General features: G+C 35.6%; 1 protein-coding gene across 1 annotated transcript in view; it reads left to right on the top strand.

Annotated features, from left to right (window-relative positions):
• The window catches only part of SEMA5A (semaphorin 5A), a 627229-nt gene that overhangs the window by 486944 nt on the left and 120696 nt on the right, over positions 1–19589 (top strand). Inside the window, 1 exon segment of the mRNA XM_021004419.2 lies at positions 6287–6404. Within this exon segment, the coding sequence (XP_020860078.1) occupies positions 6287–6404 (118 nt within the window).

Here is a 19589-nt window from a genome sequence, read left to right as displayed (position 1 = left end):
TTAAGTTTATTGTGAACTCTTTTCCCTCATCTTTACTTTATGAGGATCAACTGTACTACAAAGATTCCACAAAGTGTAATGCCATGATTTTTCAATACGTCAAGGAGCTGTAATTTAATTGGAATAGGTATTCCATCTACCAACATGGATTGCAAACCATCGCTAATTTAGCTAATTTAGATTTTTAAAAAAAATCATCATCTTGAAGCCAGTGTGTTGGTGTGGAATCATATCCAAATTAACTTTGCCAGCTCCCTGATAAGAGACAGAGTCCATTACTAGATGCATATTCAAGGCCTTTCCATCTAGAAGAGCTTTTGCTCTGTTGGCACATTTTTGGAGAACCCAAGGTCACTTCCATGCCATGATGAATCAATAGATATGTGCATCTTTATGCATTTCTTTAAAGTTATCTATTTTCATATGACATTGAAATATTTTTTCTGCATGAGTTTTAAAACAGTCTTTCAAATTACTTTTTTCAATATGCTAACAAAATAAAAAGAAAGCTCATTTAAAATTAACCAGATATTCTAATCATGTTCTTAGAGATTGTTATTCCACTCATATTTAAAATTGTTTTGTCCACATGTGCTTTAAATTAAAAAAAAAGTTTTCTCCTATTTCCAAATCAAGTATTTAGATCTTTATATTGATATATTATGAAAATATCTAAGGCTCTCAAAACCAGAGAGGAAACTATATTATTATCATGACCATTTTTCACCTATACTTTCCCAGCCACATTTCACAAGTGAGAAAAGTGAAGCAAAGCCCTTAATTTTGTAGTGGAAAGAGTTAAAGTACGCAGAATACCCAAGTTTCTTTGTTCTCTCTTTGTCAAGAAGTACATTTCAGGAAGGTTCATTCTTTCCTTTTTCCTTCCTTCCTTTCCTTCCTTCCTTCCTTCCTTCCTTCCTTCCTTCCTTCCTTCCTTCCTTCCTTCCTTCCTTCCTTCCTTCCTTCCTTCCTTCCTTCTTTGTTCCTTTCTTTTTTTCCTTGTTCCTTCCTTCTCTGCCTCTATTTCTACCTCCCTTTCTTACTCTCTTATTTTTCTCTCCTTCCTTCCTACTTTCTGTATAGTCTTCATTCTGGCACCAAGTGTCTACAAAGGAGTTTTTTTTTCCCTGAAAGCATTTGACTTACAGTGAAGATGGTCCTAAAATAAAATTTAGATTAGGCAAACCAAAAACCAAATGTAAACACTTCAAGCATGCTGCTATAACTTGAATGTATCTGACTTTTTTTTTTCTGAAAAACTTAAATTCATTGTAATGTATAGGCTGGGTATAGTCAGTCAAGCAGCGTGCCTCCATATGGCACCTGTTCCATTTGGGTTTCCACAGCACATTTTCTGAATGATGTCTATAATGGCATTGATATGTAGAAAGAAAATGCTGTATTTATTGTGAATCTACTTTAAATCAAATGACTCAGACTATTTCCTGTGTTTTTGATTGTAATTTAATGAAAGTACTGAAAGAGCTGACCAGCAGGGAAACATTCCATTCTGCTAACTTTCAAACTGCCAGCTTGTATGGATCTTTTTGTGGGCTACTTTGTTATGTACTTGCTTATTACCTTATATTAAAAGGACCTGAAAATACAGCAATTTTTATATCTGCTATTCATTCATCAAATATTTTTTAGTGCACCTATTATATACAAGCATAGTTCTGCTCATGCTAAACCCCTTGCTCAATAAATTTTCAGGGCTCCTTATTAATTCCCAGATTGAATATAAAGCTGTCTCTTTGTCATTTAAAGCTCTTCAAATTATCTCCCTCTTCATCTTTAACTCTTTGTTTCTCTGGCCCCCTTTAAGACTCTGCTTAAATCTCACCTGATTTTTTAGTCCCTGCCCCTCCCCCTCAGCTACTGTGCTAGTATCTTCCTTGCTTACATTTCATCTTTCATCTACTCTCTAGATGTCATGTGTGTACTTAGTTATATACAAGTTGTCTTCTACATTAAAAAGTGAACTTTTTGAGAACGTGGACTTTTTTGTGTGTGTGTGGTATCCTCAGCACTTAGCACAGCACCTGGCACATGGTAAGCTCTTAACAAATGCTTGTTGACTGGCTGACTGACTGATTAAAAGGAATTTTACTTTTAAAATTATTTCATGCAAGTATAGTAGTGACAGAGAGTAGAGTATAACCTTATTAAAAAAAGATCATTAAACAGTCATTGTTTAACAAATGTGTTTTAAACATTGTTTAACAACTATATTAATATATTCAACACTCACAATTTCTGCTGTATATTGTAACACTCATGACTAAAGTCAGCTGCTGAAATGGTATTTCTTGGGATCAATGGAGATGAATTTGTACCTTAATATTCCCAGTATACCAATAGATCTGTAATCTTATGTCTGTAGGTATTCCTACCAGGAATTCTGCTGATAATCCCCACCCCCAGGCATGGATGGAGAATGAATCATAATTATTTTCAGATTTACAGACTAGTGTGAAAATCTAGGTGAAAGTTTATATCTTTGTTACATCTGTTCATTTATTTCACTCAGATAATTTGTTAGGTTCACAAAAAAACAGAATTTTGTAATTTGAAAGATATAAATAGACTCCATATATATATGTCAGCAAAATGTCTACTTTAAAACTCAATCTACAGTGAATTTCCAACCAAAAACATCCTCTCTATTCAGATATGTCCAATGTTCACCAGAATAGCATATTAAACTAGAGGATCCTTGGGAATTTCCACTAAAAAGATATTTTAAAATTCTATCTAAATATGAAAGTGGTACAAAAAGAACTTATATCTATGAATCCCATGACAGGGCTGTCAAGAAGGCCATAATTTTCCACATTTCATTATAGAAATGTCCTGGCTTCCAAAAATAATGTATTATAGTGGAGGATGGCAATAACCTGGTACTTTATAATAAATAAAAGTATAGATTAAAATTACTTCACTAACACCAAAAAGCATTTTCATTATTTTCAGATACATTACATGGATTCTATATAATATATAGATGGTATATACATACACAAATACATAGATATACTTTATATGAACATATCTGGCACAAAGGAAAATTCATTTTTTTTCTTTAAATGGAAAGTTAAGAACATTCTGAAGAATAATTGGCATTATAGGAAGAAAACAGCATTATTGCAGGCAATCATTTATTAAAAATACTGTAAAATATTTCCATACTTAACAGTAAAATACTGTTTCAGTGGTGTTGAAAGCTGTTCAGGGGATGTGGATTAAGATATGGCAGAAAGTGAAGTGAGTTTGAAGTTTTTGTTTCCCATTTTTCTGGGGGAGGATTATTCTTGTTAGTAGCTCATCTTATAACCGATGAATTAAAATAGAATCACATGTCTTTTCATAGCTCTTTAAATATAGCCTTATTGTGTTTCCTAACATTATTCACATGGAGGCTGACCATTTGAGAAAATTCATGTGACAAGAATCCTGTTAGATGGTATAGACAGCTCATTAAATCAATAATGTACAGACCCTTGGCCTTACTTTGGAAGCAGAATCTTAAATTATTGTTGCTCAGTTGTTCTAGTCATTGTCTACCTCTTCGTGATCTCATTTTGAGTTTTCTTGGCAAAGATACTAGAGTGGTTTACTCTTTCCTTCTCTAGCTCATTTTACAGTCAAAGAAACTAAGGCAAATAAGGTTAAGCGACTTGCCCTGGGGTCACACAGCTAGTAAGTATCTGATGCCAGATTTGAACTCAGGAAGATGAGTCTTTCTGACTTCAGACCTGTCCACCTAGCTGGCACATTATATCATATCAAATCTAATATGATTTTTCTAGGGAAGTAAAACAGGGATAATGCAAAAATGTGCTGTTCAAATAAAATCTTCAGAGGAAGCATTGTACTGGGAAAAGAGCCCTGGCTTCTGAATCAGAGGACCTGGGTTCAAAATCTCGCTTTTGATGCTTCTAACCACGAGACCTTGGGCAAATCAAAACCTTCCTGGACCTCACCTATAAAATGAGGGGGTTGGGCTAGATGTCTTCTAAGTTCTCTTCTTGATCTTGAGCTTCCTTATGACATTCATGAAATTAACATAAATATTATTATCATTTATGGAGTCATACACACACACACACACACACACACACACACACACACAGAGTAGTATCTTGCCAGGTGAGCTCAAAGTGGGAGACTAATCTAGTCCTTCGTAAGCTGCACTGCATGTCATATTGGAGAGGCTTTTGCAAATACAAATACAAATAGAATGATGTTATAATGAATTCCAGTTTTTATGTGGTAAAGGTGCTGTATTTGCATTAGTAATGACATGGGACCTAGACATTTAAAAATAAAAAGGAATTGATGGCAATGGTCTCTGTAGTAAAGTGATTAATGAAAATAAATGTTCTGAATCCTATAGGGAAAGAAGGGGATACTTGTACAGTAGTACCTTCCTCACCCTGTCTTCCTCTTAGCTCCTAAATATTTTTGTATGTTGTTTCATTTTTCTTTTGTAGTTTGAGAGTTTAGATTGTTCATTTATTTTCCCTCTTGGGGGTTGTTTTACTTAGGTACACAAGTAGATAAATACTACTGAATGGTAATTTCTAAGTAATGACATGATACAAGAATTGTAAATATGTTGATGATTGCCCCCTTCTCTCCTTCCCAACTATCAGTATTCAGCTATTTAAATGTAGAGCATAATGGTTACATGGAAAGGAACCAGAGAAAGCACTTCTAGTGTAAGATCTTGTCTTTCTTACCAAATCAACGTGTTGTTTTTGTGGGCTATCTGCCATATACCAGGAGGGACTGGTTCTGTATTGAACTCTACGATGTTATTTCACCTGATTGTGGGAGAGAGCTATAGAGCCCCTGCTCGCAAAACTGACTTGCATAATAAAACAGTCTGGCTGAACTGGGAAGTCTTTGGATGTATAAAGCAGGCTATTTGTATTTCTTGTTCTGTGAAAAAAAACTCTAGCCTGGGTATGGGCAAGAGTCCAAAATTTAAAAATTCTTTCTTAGTGGTCATAGTTTGAAGGAAGGGTATTCTGACTGCCTTGAACTACCACTTTGTGACTGCTTCTTTTTATATCTCTCTTTGCCTTGCTGTTCATCTCTTATTTTTCTTTTTCTCCTTTGCTAAATAGTATGAGGGACCTTCATGCAAAATATCCATTTTGAGCGTGAAATCTTTCATTTTGACAGAGATTAAATGGATTATTCACACTTTATAATCAGCTTAATAAGATTTTACAGCTTAGGGAAAACAAATTGTATATTTCAGAATACATATAACACATGAAAAGCATTATTATATTGTACTTTAAAATACATTTTAAGAATCTGTAAATGTATCCAAAAATTCCCATGCAGAAGTATTATATTCTAGAGCTAGAAGTGATCCTCTATTCATGCTCTCATTTTATGGATGAGCAAAGACATAACCAGTTGAAATGGCTCTTACCTGTTGAAAGTAGTCACTATTTCAATAAATGGAAATATGTTACACACACTCATATATATACATATATATGTATATACATATAAGTTGTGATTATACTGTATCTCACAAATATTCTCCAGTTACCTGTAATTTAAAAAAAGGTAGGCTTTACTTTCTGCTAATTGCAAAACATTGACTGTAGCTGTGATAACATACATGAGCTGAAACATTCAGATTATTTGGTGAAATAGTTAAAGTAGCATTGAACTTAGACTCGGATAAATTCTGCCTGGAGCACTATTAGTGTGACCTTGACCATATACTTATTTTGTGTTGCTAGCTTCTAAGTCAAGTATATTATTCATATCCCTGACTTATTAGCAATAATTTAGCATGATATATTTTCAATTAAATTGGATGAGAAGATACCCATGGATTAGACTCTGTAGCCTTCAGTAGCCTTATCTATAAAATGGGAATGGAAGTAGTTTTGTTGACTATTCCACAAAGTTATTGTGAAGACTTGCTTCATGAAATATAAAAATATATAAAACATGAATTTTCATGACTTAATCTCCCAGATGTTTCCCCATATGATAGTAGATGTCACATGTTTGTAAATGCAATGACTGTTTGAGTTTTTCATCTAGCTATTAGTTATGCTTCCAGTCTTCATCTCTAATATGAAAAATAAATGTTCAACTGATTTTTATTTTTGCAAAACATTTGTGTTTAAATGACCTTACATTGTTCCTGTTCCTCTTCTTGCTCGTGACAAGTAGGACCAAAAATGTGATTAGCATTCCATGGAACAGGCCAAACTGACCTTTTGTTGACCTTTGGGGCTTGTATTTGCAGTGCTTGTATCGGAGCTCAGGATCCTTACTGTGGCTGGGATGTGGTGATGAAGAAATGCACAACCTTGGAAGAGAGTTTGAGCATGAGCCAGTGGGAGCAGAGTATCTCAACATGTCCAGTAAGTACCAGGACAGTCACTGACATCTTCAGAACTCCTTAAATGTGTGCAGATCTCACTGTTTCTTAAGCTCAAACAACCGTTGTACCCAAACTTATTTGTCTTAGATCCTTCCTTGAAAATCTGAATTCTACTAAATAAATTAATGGAGTCCTTATCTTACTACCCTCTTCATGCTCTAGGAACAGTGTTGCTCATGTGCTTTTTGTTTGTTTGCTTGTCTTCATCTAGAAATAGGCCTTAAATGAAAACCAAACAGCTCTGGTTTGGTAACTGCTAGGATGCCGGCTTGTTGGTGGTGGGGAGGGGTATTCTGCTAAGTGCTGTGGTTAAAAACAGAAAAATGAGACAATCTTTGCTCTTGAGATTTTTTGAGATGGAAAGGCTCCATTGTCCTCAGCAAATGGAATGATGAGATTTTATTTTTAATGTTATTTCTATTGATAATCCTACCCATTTCTAATATTGAACCATTTGACTCCACCAAGGACTTTGGTGGTGAGTGAATCTTCAGTAGCAGCAACTGCTGATAAGGCAGAGACAGTAGCACTGTCATGTCATATCTTGCTGGGTATGTTCAGAACCAGCAGTCTGGAATGGGAGAGGGATATTGGTGCTTCTACTCCAGGAGTTCCCTTGGAGTTTCCTTATTGATTGTGGCAGTTTTCTGCAATGGATTGGTGGTGACAAAGAAAATGAGCCCTTATTCCATTTTCCCATGGGTTCAATTATGGTTTTTATCTTTAAAGTTCCCTGTAGACTCCTTTAGTAATCCATACTCTTAAAAAAAAAGAACATAATTATATTTACAAAGTTCCCTTGGGAGCTATGGTTTTAAGCTTAGAATTAAATTAAATGTTGAGAAGTGTGAAAATAGAAGATAAAAGTATTAACTCATGTTATTGATAATGATTCTTCCCAGAATCAAAAATATGGGCAAGTATATCTGTGTTGTTTAATATATCCATTCTTTATTTATAGTGGATCTACCTATAATATCCCATAGATATGAGAGACTTTAAAAAAGCATAAAGTTGAGGTTTATTCAAATTGTGATGAAAAATGTGAGGAAGCAGAAATTCATTTATGTTAGAAGGCGTAGAGAGCTGATGTTCACTTGGGAGGTGTGACATCTGTATTGGACCCTGTGGGAAGAAGTAGTTTCAAAAATTGGAAACTGGAACCTCTTCCAAGCATAGGTCATGGTATGAACCAAAGAATGAGGATCCCAGAGGGAGAGAAAAGAGTGAATAAAAGGCAATAATCTAATTGGTCTAGAATGTAAAATCCGTGAGTCACAGCAAGTAAGAGTTAGAATTAGCCTTAGAACATATCAAATCCTACTCATAACTAAATAATAATCCCTGTTACAATTTCTCCACCAAGGGTCATACAGTCTTTGCTTTTAAAATCTCTAGCAAAATGGGAACTAACTGCCCCTCAGGTCATTCTATTCTATTTTTGGAAATCTCTAATTGTTAGAAAGGCTTTCTTTATATCAAGCCAAAATCTACTCCCATCCACTGGTCCCAGTTCTGAAGAAGGTACATTGGGTCTAAGATGTGAAAGGCCTTGAATCCCAGGCCTGGAACTTATACTTTATCTGAATCTTTAGATGAAGATTTTTGAGTAAAATGGTGACATAACAGTAGGAAGATTATTCAACCAGCAATTAGAGAATGGATTAGAAAATGACATTTATGAGTCAGAAATTCTAGTTAGGAAGCTATTACATCAGCCTAGACAAGAAGTGATAAAAGCCTGAACTAGCATTAGGGTAAGGGGCATGGAACAGAAATATGAGTTATATGACTAAGATAGAAATAGCATTGTAACAATTAATTAGCCATGTGGGATGATAGGGAGGGAATTGTTAAAGATGTCTTTAAGGTTATGATCCTTAGAGAGTGAGAGTGCAATGGTAACATTACCAGAAATAAGAGAAGTTTGCAGGAAGGCAGATTTAAGGGAGAAGATGATATGTTCAGTTTTAGATGTACTGAGTTTAGGATTCCAGCTGAAAATCTAGGTAGAGGTATGTAGAAATAGTAACTGTAGAACTGAAACTCTGAGAAGGTTTGAGGATAGAAGATATAACAATTTACTTATTGTCTAGATACAGGTGATAACTGAAGTCATGGGGATAGATGCTATCACTAAAGGAGATAGGACAGGGAGAGAAGAGAAAGGTGCTTATAGGAGAACCCCAGAGAACATTCCCATTTCAATCATATGAAGAGGAACAGTTAGTTAAAGAGACAGAGAAGGAATAATCCAAGAGTTGGTAAGAAAAGTTATAATTCCATTCAGTGTAATGGAAGCCAAGGGACAAGAAAGTACTAATAAATGTACTATCCACAATGTCACAGGCCACAGAAAAAATCAAGAAATATGAGTATATAGAAAAGAAAATTGTTTTGGTAATGAGGAGGAAATTAGAGGAGGGGAGAGATCATTTAATAAAGTGGTGGTGATAGAAACCAATTTAGAAGGGGTTGGTTACAACATAGACAATTTGGATAAGTGGTAGAGTAGGGAACTGGGGGAAGGTGTTAGAAAAGAATTACTTGAAAGGGCCATTGTTGGGGATGAGGTTGAGAGTCAATAAGAGATAAACATTCAGCAGTTCAACAGATCGTATGAATTGTACTCTACTCAAGTCATAATGATTCATTATTTCCTCCAATAATATTCAAAGCTGAACAAAGTAAGAACAAAGGTGGTTAATAGTATCCAATTTGCAACATGTATTTCTAGTCATCTTTATTAACCATCATAATCTGAGAGCTAATGAAATTTGAGTTTATTCACAAAATAAAGATGAGTTTGTTCTTTTGCTTTTTGAAATTACTATATGCTATATGAACCTTTGTAAATTTTGAATCAACTGATAAAATCTTCTGTGGTGCTTCAGATGAACCCCCTGATAGCAGAAGCACAAAAGAGAACATTAGATTTGCATAGAATGCTAGAGAGGGACTGGTCAGACTCCTTAATTTAAGAGATGAATCAGCCGAGTCCCAGAGAGGTTAAGCAGTTTACTTGAGTTCTCAGAGCTAGTGAGTAATACAGTTGAGTCTAGAATCCCAGTATATTGACTCCTAATTCCTGTTTTTTTACACTATATGATACTTCCTCCCTAACATCATTTATAAGTACATTTATAAGTCCCAAAGGGACCTGTCACTTTCTAGGACTCATATCAGTTGCCTTATTCTTCCTCTTAATAAAACTCTTCAGAGTAGAGGAGAATTATCAGAATTTCCCCTATCAAAATATAAAATACTCAAATGCAGCTTGCCCAGTCTGTCTCCTCTTCCCCTATCCACTTTAGTTCCTACCAGATTGTTTATGCTAAGAAAAGTTATGTACTTTCCCTTTTAGAAAGAAAACAATGCTATTTACATACAGTGTTCTAGATGTGTTAAATGCAAACATATTAAAGTTTTCCTTTTTTATTGATGGTAATTTAGGAAAACTACTTTGATGAAATGGGAGGAACTTAAATAATAATGTAAAAGGTGTGAACATCATTAGATAGAAATGTCCACATGTTATCACTTGCTTCTTTATATTCCCAGTGGTTATGGGTATTAGCAGTGGCTGGATAGTAGCTAGCTACTAAGTTGGTTCCTATTAGGGAGAGGCTACTTTTTACTATGCCTCTAGACATATCAAAGGACAGTGGGAGGCATCAATGTCTTAGGAGCTGTTTCTTCAGTTATCCTTAATTGAAAAAAACATCATAGTGTACTGGCCTTTGCATATTAAAATGATACTGCTGATTCAACTATCTGTAGAACATGCAAAACTTGAGTTATTTTTCCAGTAGAGGTGATGGATTTGTGCTAATCCATCAGTACCTTCTCATTCAATGTAATTGAACATATATCATGCTATGCTTCTGATATGTCAGGAATATGGATATTGTGCTTGACTTAGAAGCAAGCTATGCAAAATAAATTATGTAAATCACCAACCTTGAGCAAAACACAATGAAGGAAAGCACATATCTTTCTAGGTTGTGTAGACTAACCTACAATGGATGGAACATACTGGATTACTTTGCAACCTGCTATCTTTTAATTATACTTTTTAAAACTCCTTCCTGACACAGAGAGATGAGGTACCTGAAAGATATTACTATTAATGCTGAAAGGTGAAGACTAGCTTGTGATGTAAAAAAAACCCTTCTAAAACACATCTAAATGACATCTATGTATATTACTTTTTCTAATTTTTCTTGAGCAAATGGGAAAAATTTCAATTAGCAAAACTGTTTCTCAAGATAATTGACATGAAACTTTATAAAAAATATATTAGCTGAGGAATTTTATAGCCTGACAAGGCTTTGCATATGCCAGCTGTGGAAGTAGAGTCAGTTTGGTGCAGTGGGAAAGAGCACAGGATTTGGAATTAGAAGAGTTGGGTTTAAATCCTGACTCTGTCTAGCTAATTTCTTGACTTAGATTCCTTATCTGTAAAAGGAAGGGGTCAGATTAAATAACTTCTAAGGTCTCTTCTAGCTATAAATCAGTGGTCAATGATTCTGTGTGAACCATCAGAAACATAGCCAATGATTTGGAACTATGCCTGAAAATGCTATTAAACTGAACATACCCTTTGGTGTATATCTCAAAGAAATAGTCAAAGGACTATATTTCATAGAAATATATCAAAGAGGAAAAGGACCCATTGTACAACAATATTTATAGCGGTTCTTTTTTTTTTATGATTGCAATGCATTGGAAACAGGGATGCCCATCAATAGGGAAATGGCTGAACTTTAGCCATGTTCTCTCTCCCCAATAGGAATTAATCTGATAGCTAGCTACTGTCCAGCCACCACTGATACAGCGTATCTAATATGAGTATAAATGAACAAGTGAAATGCATTATATGTGTGTTAGATGGACTTTTCCATCTATATAAACATTAACCATACAATCAGTTATGCTATTTGAATGTGATGGAATTCTATTGTACTGTAAAAAAATGATAAAAATTAATGGTTTCAGAAAAACTTGGGAATAATAATAGACAATAGCTAACATATATAGAGCTTACTATGTGCCAAGCACTGTGCTGTGCACTTTAAAATTATTATCTCATCCAATGCTCAGAAAAACTCTGGGAGATAGGTGCTGTATTATTCCCATTGCAGAGAATAAAACTGAGGCATACAAAAATTAAGTGACTTGTCCAGGGTCATTAAGTATCTGAGATTAAATTTGAACTCAGTTCTTCCTGACTCCAGGCTTGGCACTCTATCTGCTGTGCTACCTAGCTTCTGGGAAGACTTGTTTGAGTGATGCAGAGTGAATTGAGAAGAACTAGGAGGAAATATTATATATATAATACATACATGTATAAATATAAATATATGTGTATACATACATAGATATTATATGTGTATGTATACATCTATGTGTATATATGTATATCTATACAGTGGCAGCAATATTGTGAAGAAAATCAGCTTGAAAGATTTAGTTACTCTGATCAACAAAATAACCAACCATAATTCTAAGGACTCGTGATGAAATACTCTATTGATGGACTCAGGGTGTATATTGAAACATTTTCTTCAATTTTTTTTCTTTTTTTGCTTTTTTTTTGTATGGGAACATGGTTAATGTGGAAATTTGTTTTTCATGACTATAAATATTTTTAATAAGTTGTGTTTTTTTCTTGCCTTCTCAATGGGAAATGGAGGAAACAGGTAGGGAGAGAATTTGGAATAGAAAATAAAATTGAATTTAAAAAAAGAGATGCCTAGAAAAAGAAGCATGTGCTAATGACTTTGGATTTAAGATAGTTTATCTGTTAGTAGAAGATCAGTATTTATGGATTCCATATGGAGTCCAGGTTACAGAATGTGCTCTCACTTAGATACTGAGTGGCACTCTTTTTTTACTTTTAAAATTATATTTGAGAATATAATGGTCCTTCTAAAGTACTGTAAGCAGTGTTTCTGATGGCTCACATAGAATCATTGATCACTGATTTATAGCTAGAAGAGACCTCAGAAGTTATTTAATCTCACCCCTTCCTTTTACAGATAAGGAATCTAAGCCATGCAATTAGCTAGACAAAGTCAGGATTTAAACCCAGGTCTCCTAATGACAAAGTACCTGATCTAAATTGCTATACCCCTAATACTACACACAAAATATACATGCCACCATAACCTTTAATGTTGCTTAACAAGGGTATTAAATACCACTGTCTATATAATCTGTGTGTATGTTATGCAGGGTCTGATGTACCAAATCATAGAAATCATCTTACCCAAATGGATGATAAAATAACAAAAAAAAAGTAGTTTGTATTTTCAGGACAGACCCATTTAAGCATATAATAATCAGACACTTCCTGTAACCATACCAAATTATAATGGTAGGTCTTTAGGGACAGAAGTTGTCTTGGGGATGATCCAGTCCTCTTATTTTATGAATGAAACTGAAGACCAGAGATGTAAGGGGACTTGACTAAGATCCCACAGCAAGTTAGAATATCATGTGACACCAAGATGTTTTCACCTACAGTGGGTGATAGCATGTGATGGAAACAATAGCACATCTACTATATTTTACTATTATAATAGAAACAATGGGGAGGTATGATTTCTTTTTCAGAAAGTCACTTATAGCTAACCTTACATTTATGTAATCAACCAATGAGCATTCATAAAAGGCCTGCTGTGTGCTGGCCCAGTTGATACAGAGACAAAAAAGAAAAGAGTCCCTGCAGTCAAAGAGATTCCATTATGTTGGAAAAAGCAGTTGTGTGCCTAAAAGTGAATGCAGCATATGTACAAAATCAATACAAGGTTATCTGGGCATATGACGGCAGCTAAGGAGGATCAGAAAAGATGTCTTGAAAGAGATGGTACCTGAACTGAGCTTTGAAAAAAAACTAGAGATTCAGGGCAGCTAGGTGGCATAGTGGATAGAGTACTGGCCCTGAAGTCAGGGGGACCTGAGTTCAAATCCAGCCTCAGACCAAACACTTGACAATTACTAGCTATGTGACCCTAGGCAAGTCACTTAACCCCAATTGCCTAAAAAACAAACAAACAAACAAAAACCTACAGATTCCAAGAGGTAAAATGTTTATTCTACAAGTAAAATAAAGCTCTGCCCAGCCTATGTCATAGCCCCATTGAGTTAGAGCTGTCAGCAAAAGGAGCTTAAATGATATTTTAAATGAATAAACACCTCCTTAACTTTAGAGCATACATCAAGTTAGAACATACAGCACTTCGCTTCTGCAGTATCTGAAGACAGGTAACATTATAATAAGCAATTCCATTTCTACTGCAGAATTTCTCTAGTTTTGCAAATACACCTTCATACTTATGTCCTATCCTAGATGTAAACAAAGTGCCAGTGCTACATTTGATTGTCTGGATTAGGTTTTCTGGCAGATTAAGTTTTCAAAACCAAGATTGTATTAGTGATAGATTTCAAAAATCTTTTTTCCCCTCAAAATTATAATAAAGCTAAATCATTATTTGCTCCTGAGCAAAGATTCACAATAATACTCTTCTCTCTTGACCTAAATCCAAAGGCATAACAGGAGGACCTTATAATGAAGCGTTTTCACTCATAAATTTCCAAAGCTAGGTAGGATATGGTCAATTCTGCTCAATTCTTTTAATTTCATTAAAACACATTCAAAAAGCTTCAAAAGACTTGCCACCATACACTCATGTGCATGAACACACAGCACACACACACACACACACACACACACAAATTCAGTGCTGCAATCCATAAGTAGAACCTAATCCCAGCTATAGATTTTTAAAAAATAGTATGAATAAAAAAAATGAGATATGTAGAAATGTGTACACAAGTATATTTAAAAAGTGAGCATTTAAAAATATGTTCTTATGCACTAAGATCTACTACCTGAAATGAAGATAACCCTAAAAATTTAGGGTAGAATTTAAAACAGTACCTATATACAAAACATAGATATATGCAAATGTCCACATATATGTGACAGAGAAACAGACATAGATAGATGGGCAGACATATAGACAGACACATAAACCATTTAACCTATCAGGCAATACTATAAGAATCTGAGTTATAGGGGATTTGCTTATCAGTATCATTAGAGTTTCCATACTGGGGAGGTCCTTACACTGAAAAAAAGCACAAATCTACTCCTCCATCCCAATCAATATACCATTAGGATACAAACTTTTTCCTAATGAATTATTTGAAATCAATTCTTTTCCTTCCTTTGTACCTTATTATCTTATTACCAATTACCAATTTTCATTTTTTACACTTTGGCATCTTTATTAGATATAATTTACTTGGCCTGTAAAAGTCAAGGGGCCACTTCAGAGACAGGGTCATGAGAGAAACAACCTGTAGACATAAAAGGTATTGTGTAAAATAAATATAGATATAGATCTGTCACAGAACTGAAAACTTCTCAGAACGAAGTCCACAAGGGAACCAGCAAGAAGAATTTTTCAGAAACCCCTAGAACTTGGTTGAAGTTTTTGGGCTCATTACCATTTGGTAGTTTTTGCTTTTTATATAATGTGGAATTTGGTTTGTCTAGCCAATAAGATTGCCATTGTTGACAATAGATTAAACCTTTCAGCCAGAACACCCCTAAATTCCCTACCAATTGGGCATCATATGGCCAAGGGACCTCTTCTCTACTTTGAATGGGCATCATGATTCACCCTTATAAATATTAGAACCTTGGAGTTCTACAAACCCCTTTAGCAAAGCTGTACAAAATCCTTGTGTAAATATCTGTCTTTCTTATTTTCCACAGTTTTCTCTAATTCCATTGCAGGGCAAGGCATCTGCCATGATATTTTTAGTACTTGTATTATAAATTATATACTTGTAAATAATATTGAGTGATTTTCACTCTATAATTGAAATTACCTAGGTGAACATTGAGAATAATAGTATCTAATGCCTCACTTCATTTTTGTTTTCTGAAAAACTGAATAGGGGGCTCTGATAATCACAAGCATTACAGTATAAACTATTTCTGAGAAAATGATACAATGGATGTCACGAAACTCCAGATACCATTGGAATACATATGTAGTCAGTCTTCCTAAAATAAATTCTAAGAATGTTCTCTTTGACCAATGAAAAATCCATTTCCCCAACATATGATACAAATTATAGTACTACAACTGGGTTCACACTTCCTTTCTGTGGGAGATATGTTTTTGCTTGTATCAAGAGAATGTAAAAATATCACCAAAATAAGCAGGGACAAATTAGTCAGGAAAGTTGGTATGAATGTTGTTAATTAACTGAATTTTTTGGCACGTTTGCATACCCAAAAGGCAGAACCTAGCATTCATGGTTTCCAAATCAAATATAGAAACTATCTTCTCTTTTTTCAGCTCTAGTTTTCAAAAGTTATAGGGCCCCTTATATTCAGATTAGTTTAAACAACATCCATGGACCCTTCCCAGGCCATCTTAGTAAAAGGCAACGTGACAAAATGACAGTTATTTTATTGAGTCCTCAGAAGTCAATGAAAGAGACAAAGTCCTATATTAGGCAAAAAGTAATAGAGATGGTTCTGCTAGTGATAAAATGGTTAGGTGAAGTACTTGACATTTTCCAGGATAAATACTCATGATGTTCAACTCCTTTGTTCATGTAGCATTCATGAGAAGATGATGACCCACAAAGGAGATTAAATAGGCAATTATAACCCTGATGACGAGTGGTTGAAGAGAATGGAAGCTCCTTGTTTTTATCCTTACATGCCTCCCACTTACCCCACTGCTGGCACACAGGAGTACCTCATAAGTGTTTGTTGAATATAATGGAATGGAACTGGTTTATTACTTATTTACCAAGTTTCACTTATAAGTCTCTCTTCTACTTCCAAAGTATCTGGGTCTGCTGAGCCTCTGTGTGTTTTGGATCAGGGAAAAAAGGGGAGGGAAGATTTCTTGATGGGTCTGTAAATCATAATAACACAATTCCAAGTTAAATAAACTAAACTGACTGCAATCACATTCAGAATGGAGATTGTGTTCTTCCAGCATAATCAAACACCATCCTAGCTTCCCTCAAAAGGTCTACCTTCCACATTCACTAATCACATATGCAGATTTTATCTTTGGGCAGAGAGGCATTCTTCACTTTTCAGAAAGTTTTCAGGCGTCCTTAAAGCCTTTTTAGCTTCTTTTAGCAATGTTCCTATAGGTTTTCTAAAAATACCAATAAGAGTTTGAATATGATTTCCTGTCAAGACCTATTTTGTTTTAAGATTTCTAGTTGTCTTCCTCTTCTGGGAGCCAAGATGGTGGAGTGAAAAGGTAGTCACTCTCACTCTCCCCTATCAACCTCTGAAAACCCAGAAAATGTCACCCCAGGAAAAAAAAAACCTTGGAACACTTGAACTAGAAGAAAGACAGGGAGCAGCAGTGTAACAGCCCAGCAAATGGGTCTCCCAGTGTCTCAGCAAAATAAGGCAGACAGAACTACAAGGGGCCCCAGGTGAATAAGTACCCTGTGGCATTCATCTGAAAGGAGGGGAAGAAAACAACCTAAAGGCTTCCTAAAGCCCCAGCCTTACTGATTCCAGCCCAACACCAGGTGAGCTGTCAGAGCCCTGCAGCCTCCAACTGTGAAGAAATCCTGAAGCCCAGGTGGTACAGCAGGGAAACACTAACACCTGGACCTCCGCAGGGGGAACCAGTGGAAACCAGCTCAGAAAACTACCAGGTGCCTTGGCATTAGCAGAAACGAGGGAGACAACACTGCAGGGGGCCCCAGGCAGATAAACACCCTGCAGCACCCATCTAAAAGGAGCTGAAGAAAACTAAAGGAAAGGAAAAGCAGGCAACCTAGAATTGCCTGAAAGTTCCAGCCTTGCTGATTCCAGCCCAACACAAGGTAAGCTGCCAGAAACCTACAGCCTCCAATTGCCAGCATAAGAGGCCCCAGCACACAAAGCCAGTGACCAAGACCTAGGCTCCCAACACAAGAAGCTTGGGTCAGTACCCTGTGTTCCCCAGCAGGAGGGCTCCATCTCTTTAAAGGCCAGGGAATAAAGAAACACCATGAGTAAAAAGAAACGTACCATAGATTCATATTATGAGAAGAGTGAAGATCAAGACAGAAATTTTGAAGAGGACAACATTGTCAACAAACCCACATCTGCAACAACAAAAGGGAATATGAACTGGTCTGAAGCCCAAAAAGCCTCCTTAGGAGAGCTCAAGAAGGATTTTAATAGTCAAATGAGAGAGGTAGAAGAGTCCTTCAAAAATACAATTGGCCAATTGGAAAAAAAAATACACTGAAGAAAACAAGTCCCTAAAAAACACAATTGGCCAATTGAAGAAGGAAGGACAAAAACTAACAGAAGAGTACACTGAAGGAAACAAGTCCCTAAAAAAACACAATTGGCCAGTTGAAGAAGGAAGTACAAAAACTAACAGAAGAAAACAATCTGTTAAAAACTAGAATTGGACAAATGGAAACTAATGTCTCTATGAGAGAGCAAGAATCAGTCAAACAGACACAAAAAAATGAAAAAATAGATGAAAATGTAAAATACCTCATCAGTAAAACAACCAACCTGGAAAATCGACTCAGGAGAGACAATTTAAAAATTATTGGACTACCTGAAAATCATGATAAAAAAAAGGGCCTGCACAGTATCTTTCAGAAAATCATAAAGGAAAACTGCCCAGAAGTCCTAGAACCAGAAGGGAAAATAACCATAGAAAGAATCTACTGATCATCACCTGAAAGAGATCCCAAATTGACAATGCCAAGGAATACAATAGCAAAATTCCAAAATTACCAGATGAAAGAGAAGGTGATGAGCAGCATTTTTCAAGGGAGGAGGTGGATATTCAATGAAATAGAAGACTTCCAAACCTTCCTGATAAAAAGACGAGAGCTCAACAAAAAAATTGATCTTCAAGTATAGGACTCAAGAAGGACTTAAAAAGGTAAATGGGACAGAAGGATACAATATGTTGTTAATAAGGGGGGCACTGTTTAAACCCCTACAAGGGAATATGAGACCTGCAACCCTTGAGAACTGTATTGTTATTACACCTCGTTAAAGGAGTATACATAAAGAGGGTGGATATTAGTTGACTTTGATGTAATGATAAAAAAAAAAATCTAATCAAGTGGGTTAAATGGATCCAAATAAGTGGATCAGTGTGATCTTAGAAAATGTACTGAGAAAGGAGGAGGCAGACAAGGGTAAATTACATTACAGGAAAAGACACAAAATCCTATTACAGCAGAGGGAAAGAAGGGGGGGGAACATTGTTTGAACCTTACTCTCATCAGATTTGGCTCAAGAAGGGCATAATATAATCAGTTAGGTATAGAAATCTAACTTGCCCTATAGGCAGTAGGAGGGAAAAGGGGAAAGAAAAGGAAGGGGGGAAAGAAAAGGGAGGGGGAGAAAGAAGGGAGGGAAGAAGCAGTAAGACTAAAGGGGAAGAAAAGAGAAAGGGATAATAAAAGGGGGAAGGGACTGAAGGAGGTGGTGGTCAAAAGATTTCTAGTTGTCCCTGGAGTAAAAACTTGACACTCTTATATCTAGACCCTCCAGTTTTTATGCCATTATACAAGTTCAGCATTCATTTCTCTGATGGCATTCTTCACTTCTGGTGTCAAATGTCCCTTTTCTGCATACAAGACAAGCAGCCTTCTTTTCTACAGAACACCTGGTCTCTGATTCCAAATGGCATTTAGTCAATCTTTCACTAAAATGTGCAGACATAAATCCTTAGTTTTGACACATAACAATTATTCCAGTAGGCAGCTGTTACTTCAGCATTGTTTTACCCTTCACTGTCACATTCATTGGCAATTTCATAACATCTGCTCCCATTGCCGACATTACTATAACATCCATTTTTCTATTCCCCAATGTTTTTATGATGACAGATTTTGTGCCTTTTTCATGAATACTGTAATTGGATGGTATGTCAAAATAAACTTATATTTTATCTACATTAACCCATTTGACTAAGTAGATAATCATAATCATCTTGCCATAATCCCATTAGCTACAATGAGTTTACCAGTGTAATCAAATACATGTAGATAAAATATTTCACCATAGGAAAAAGACATTATAGCATATAACACACTGACCATGTACATTAGTCACAGGATATTGGACCTTAGAACCATC

The sequence above is a fragment of the Phascolarctos cinereus genome, unplaced genomic scaffold (genome assembly GCF_003287225.1).
Source record: "Phascolarctos cinereus isolate Bilbo 61053 unplaced genomic scaffold, phaCin_HiC Scaffold_4;HRSCAF=312, whole genome shotgun sequence".
NCBI lineage: Eukaryota > Metazoa > Chordata > Mammalia > Diprotodontia > Phascolarctidae > Phascolarctos > Phascolarctos cinereus.
This window is presented reverse-complemented; position numbering and strand designations above follow the sequence as displayed.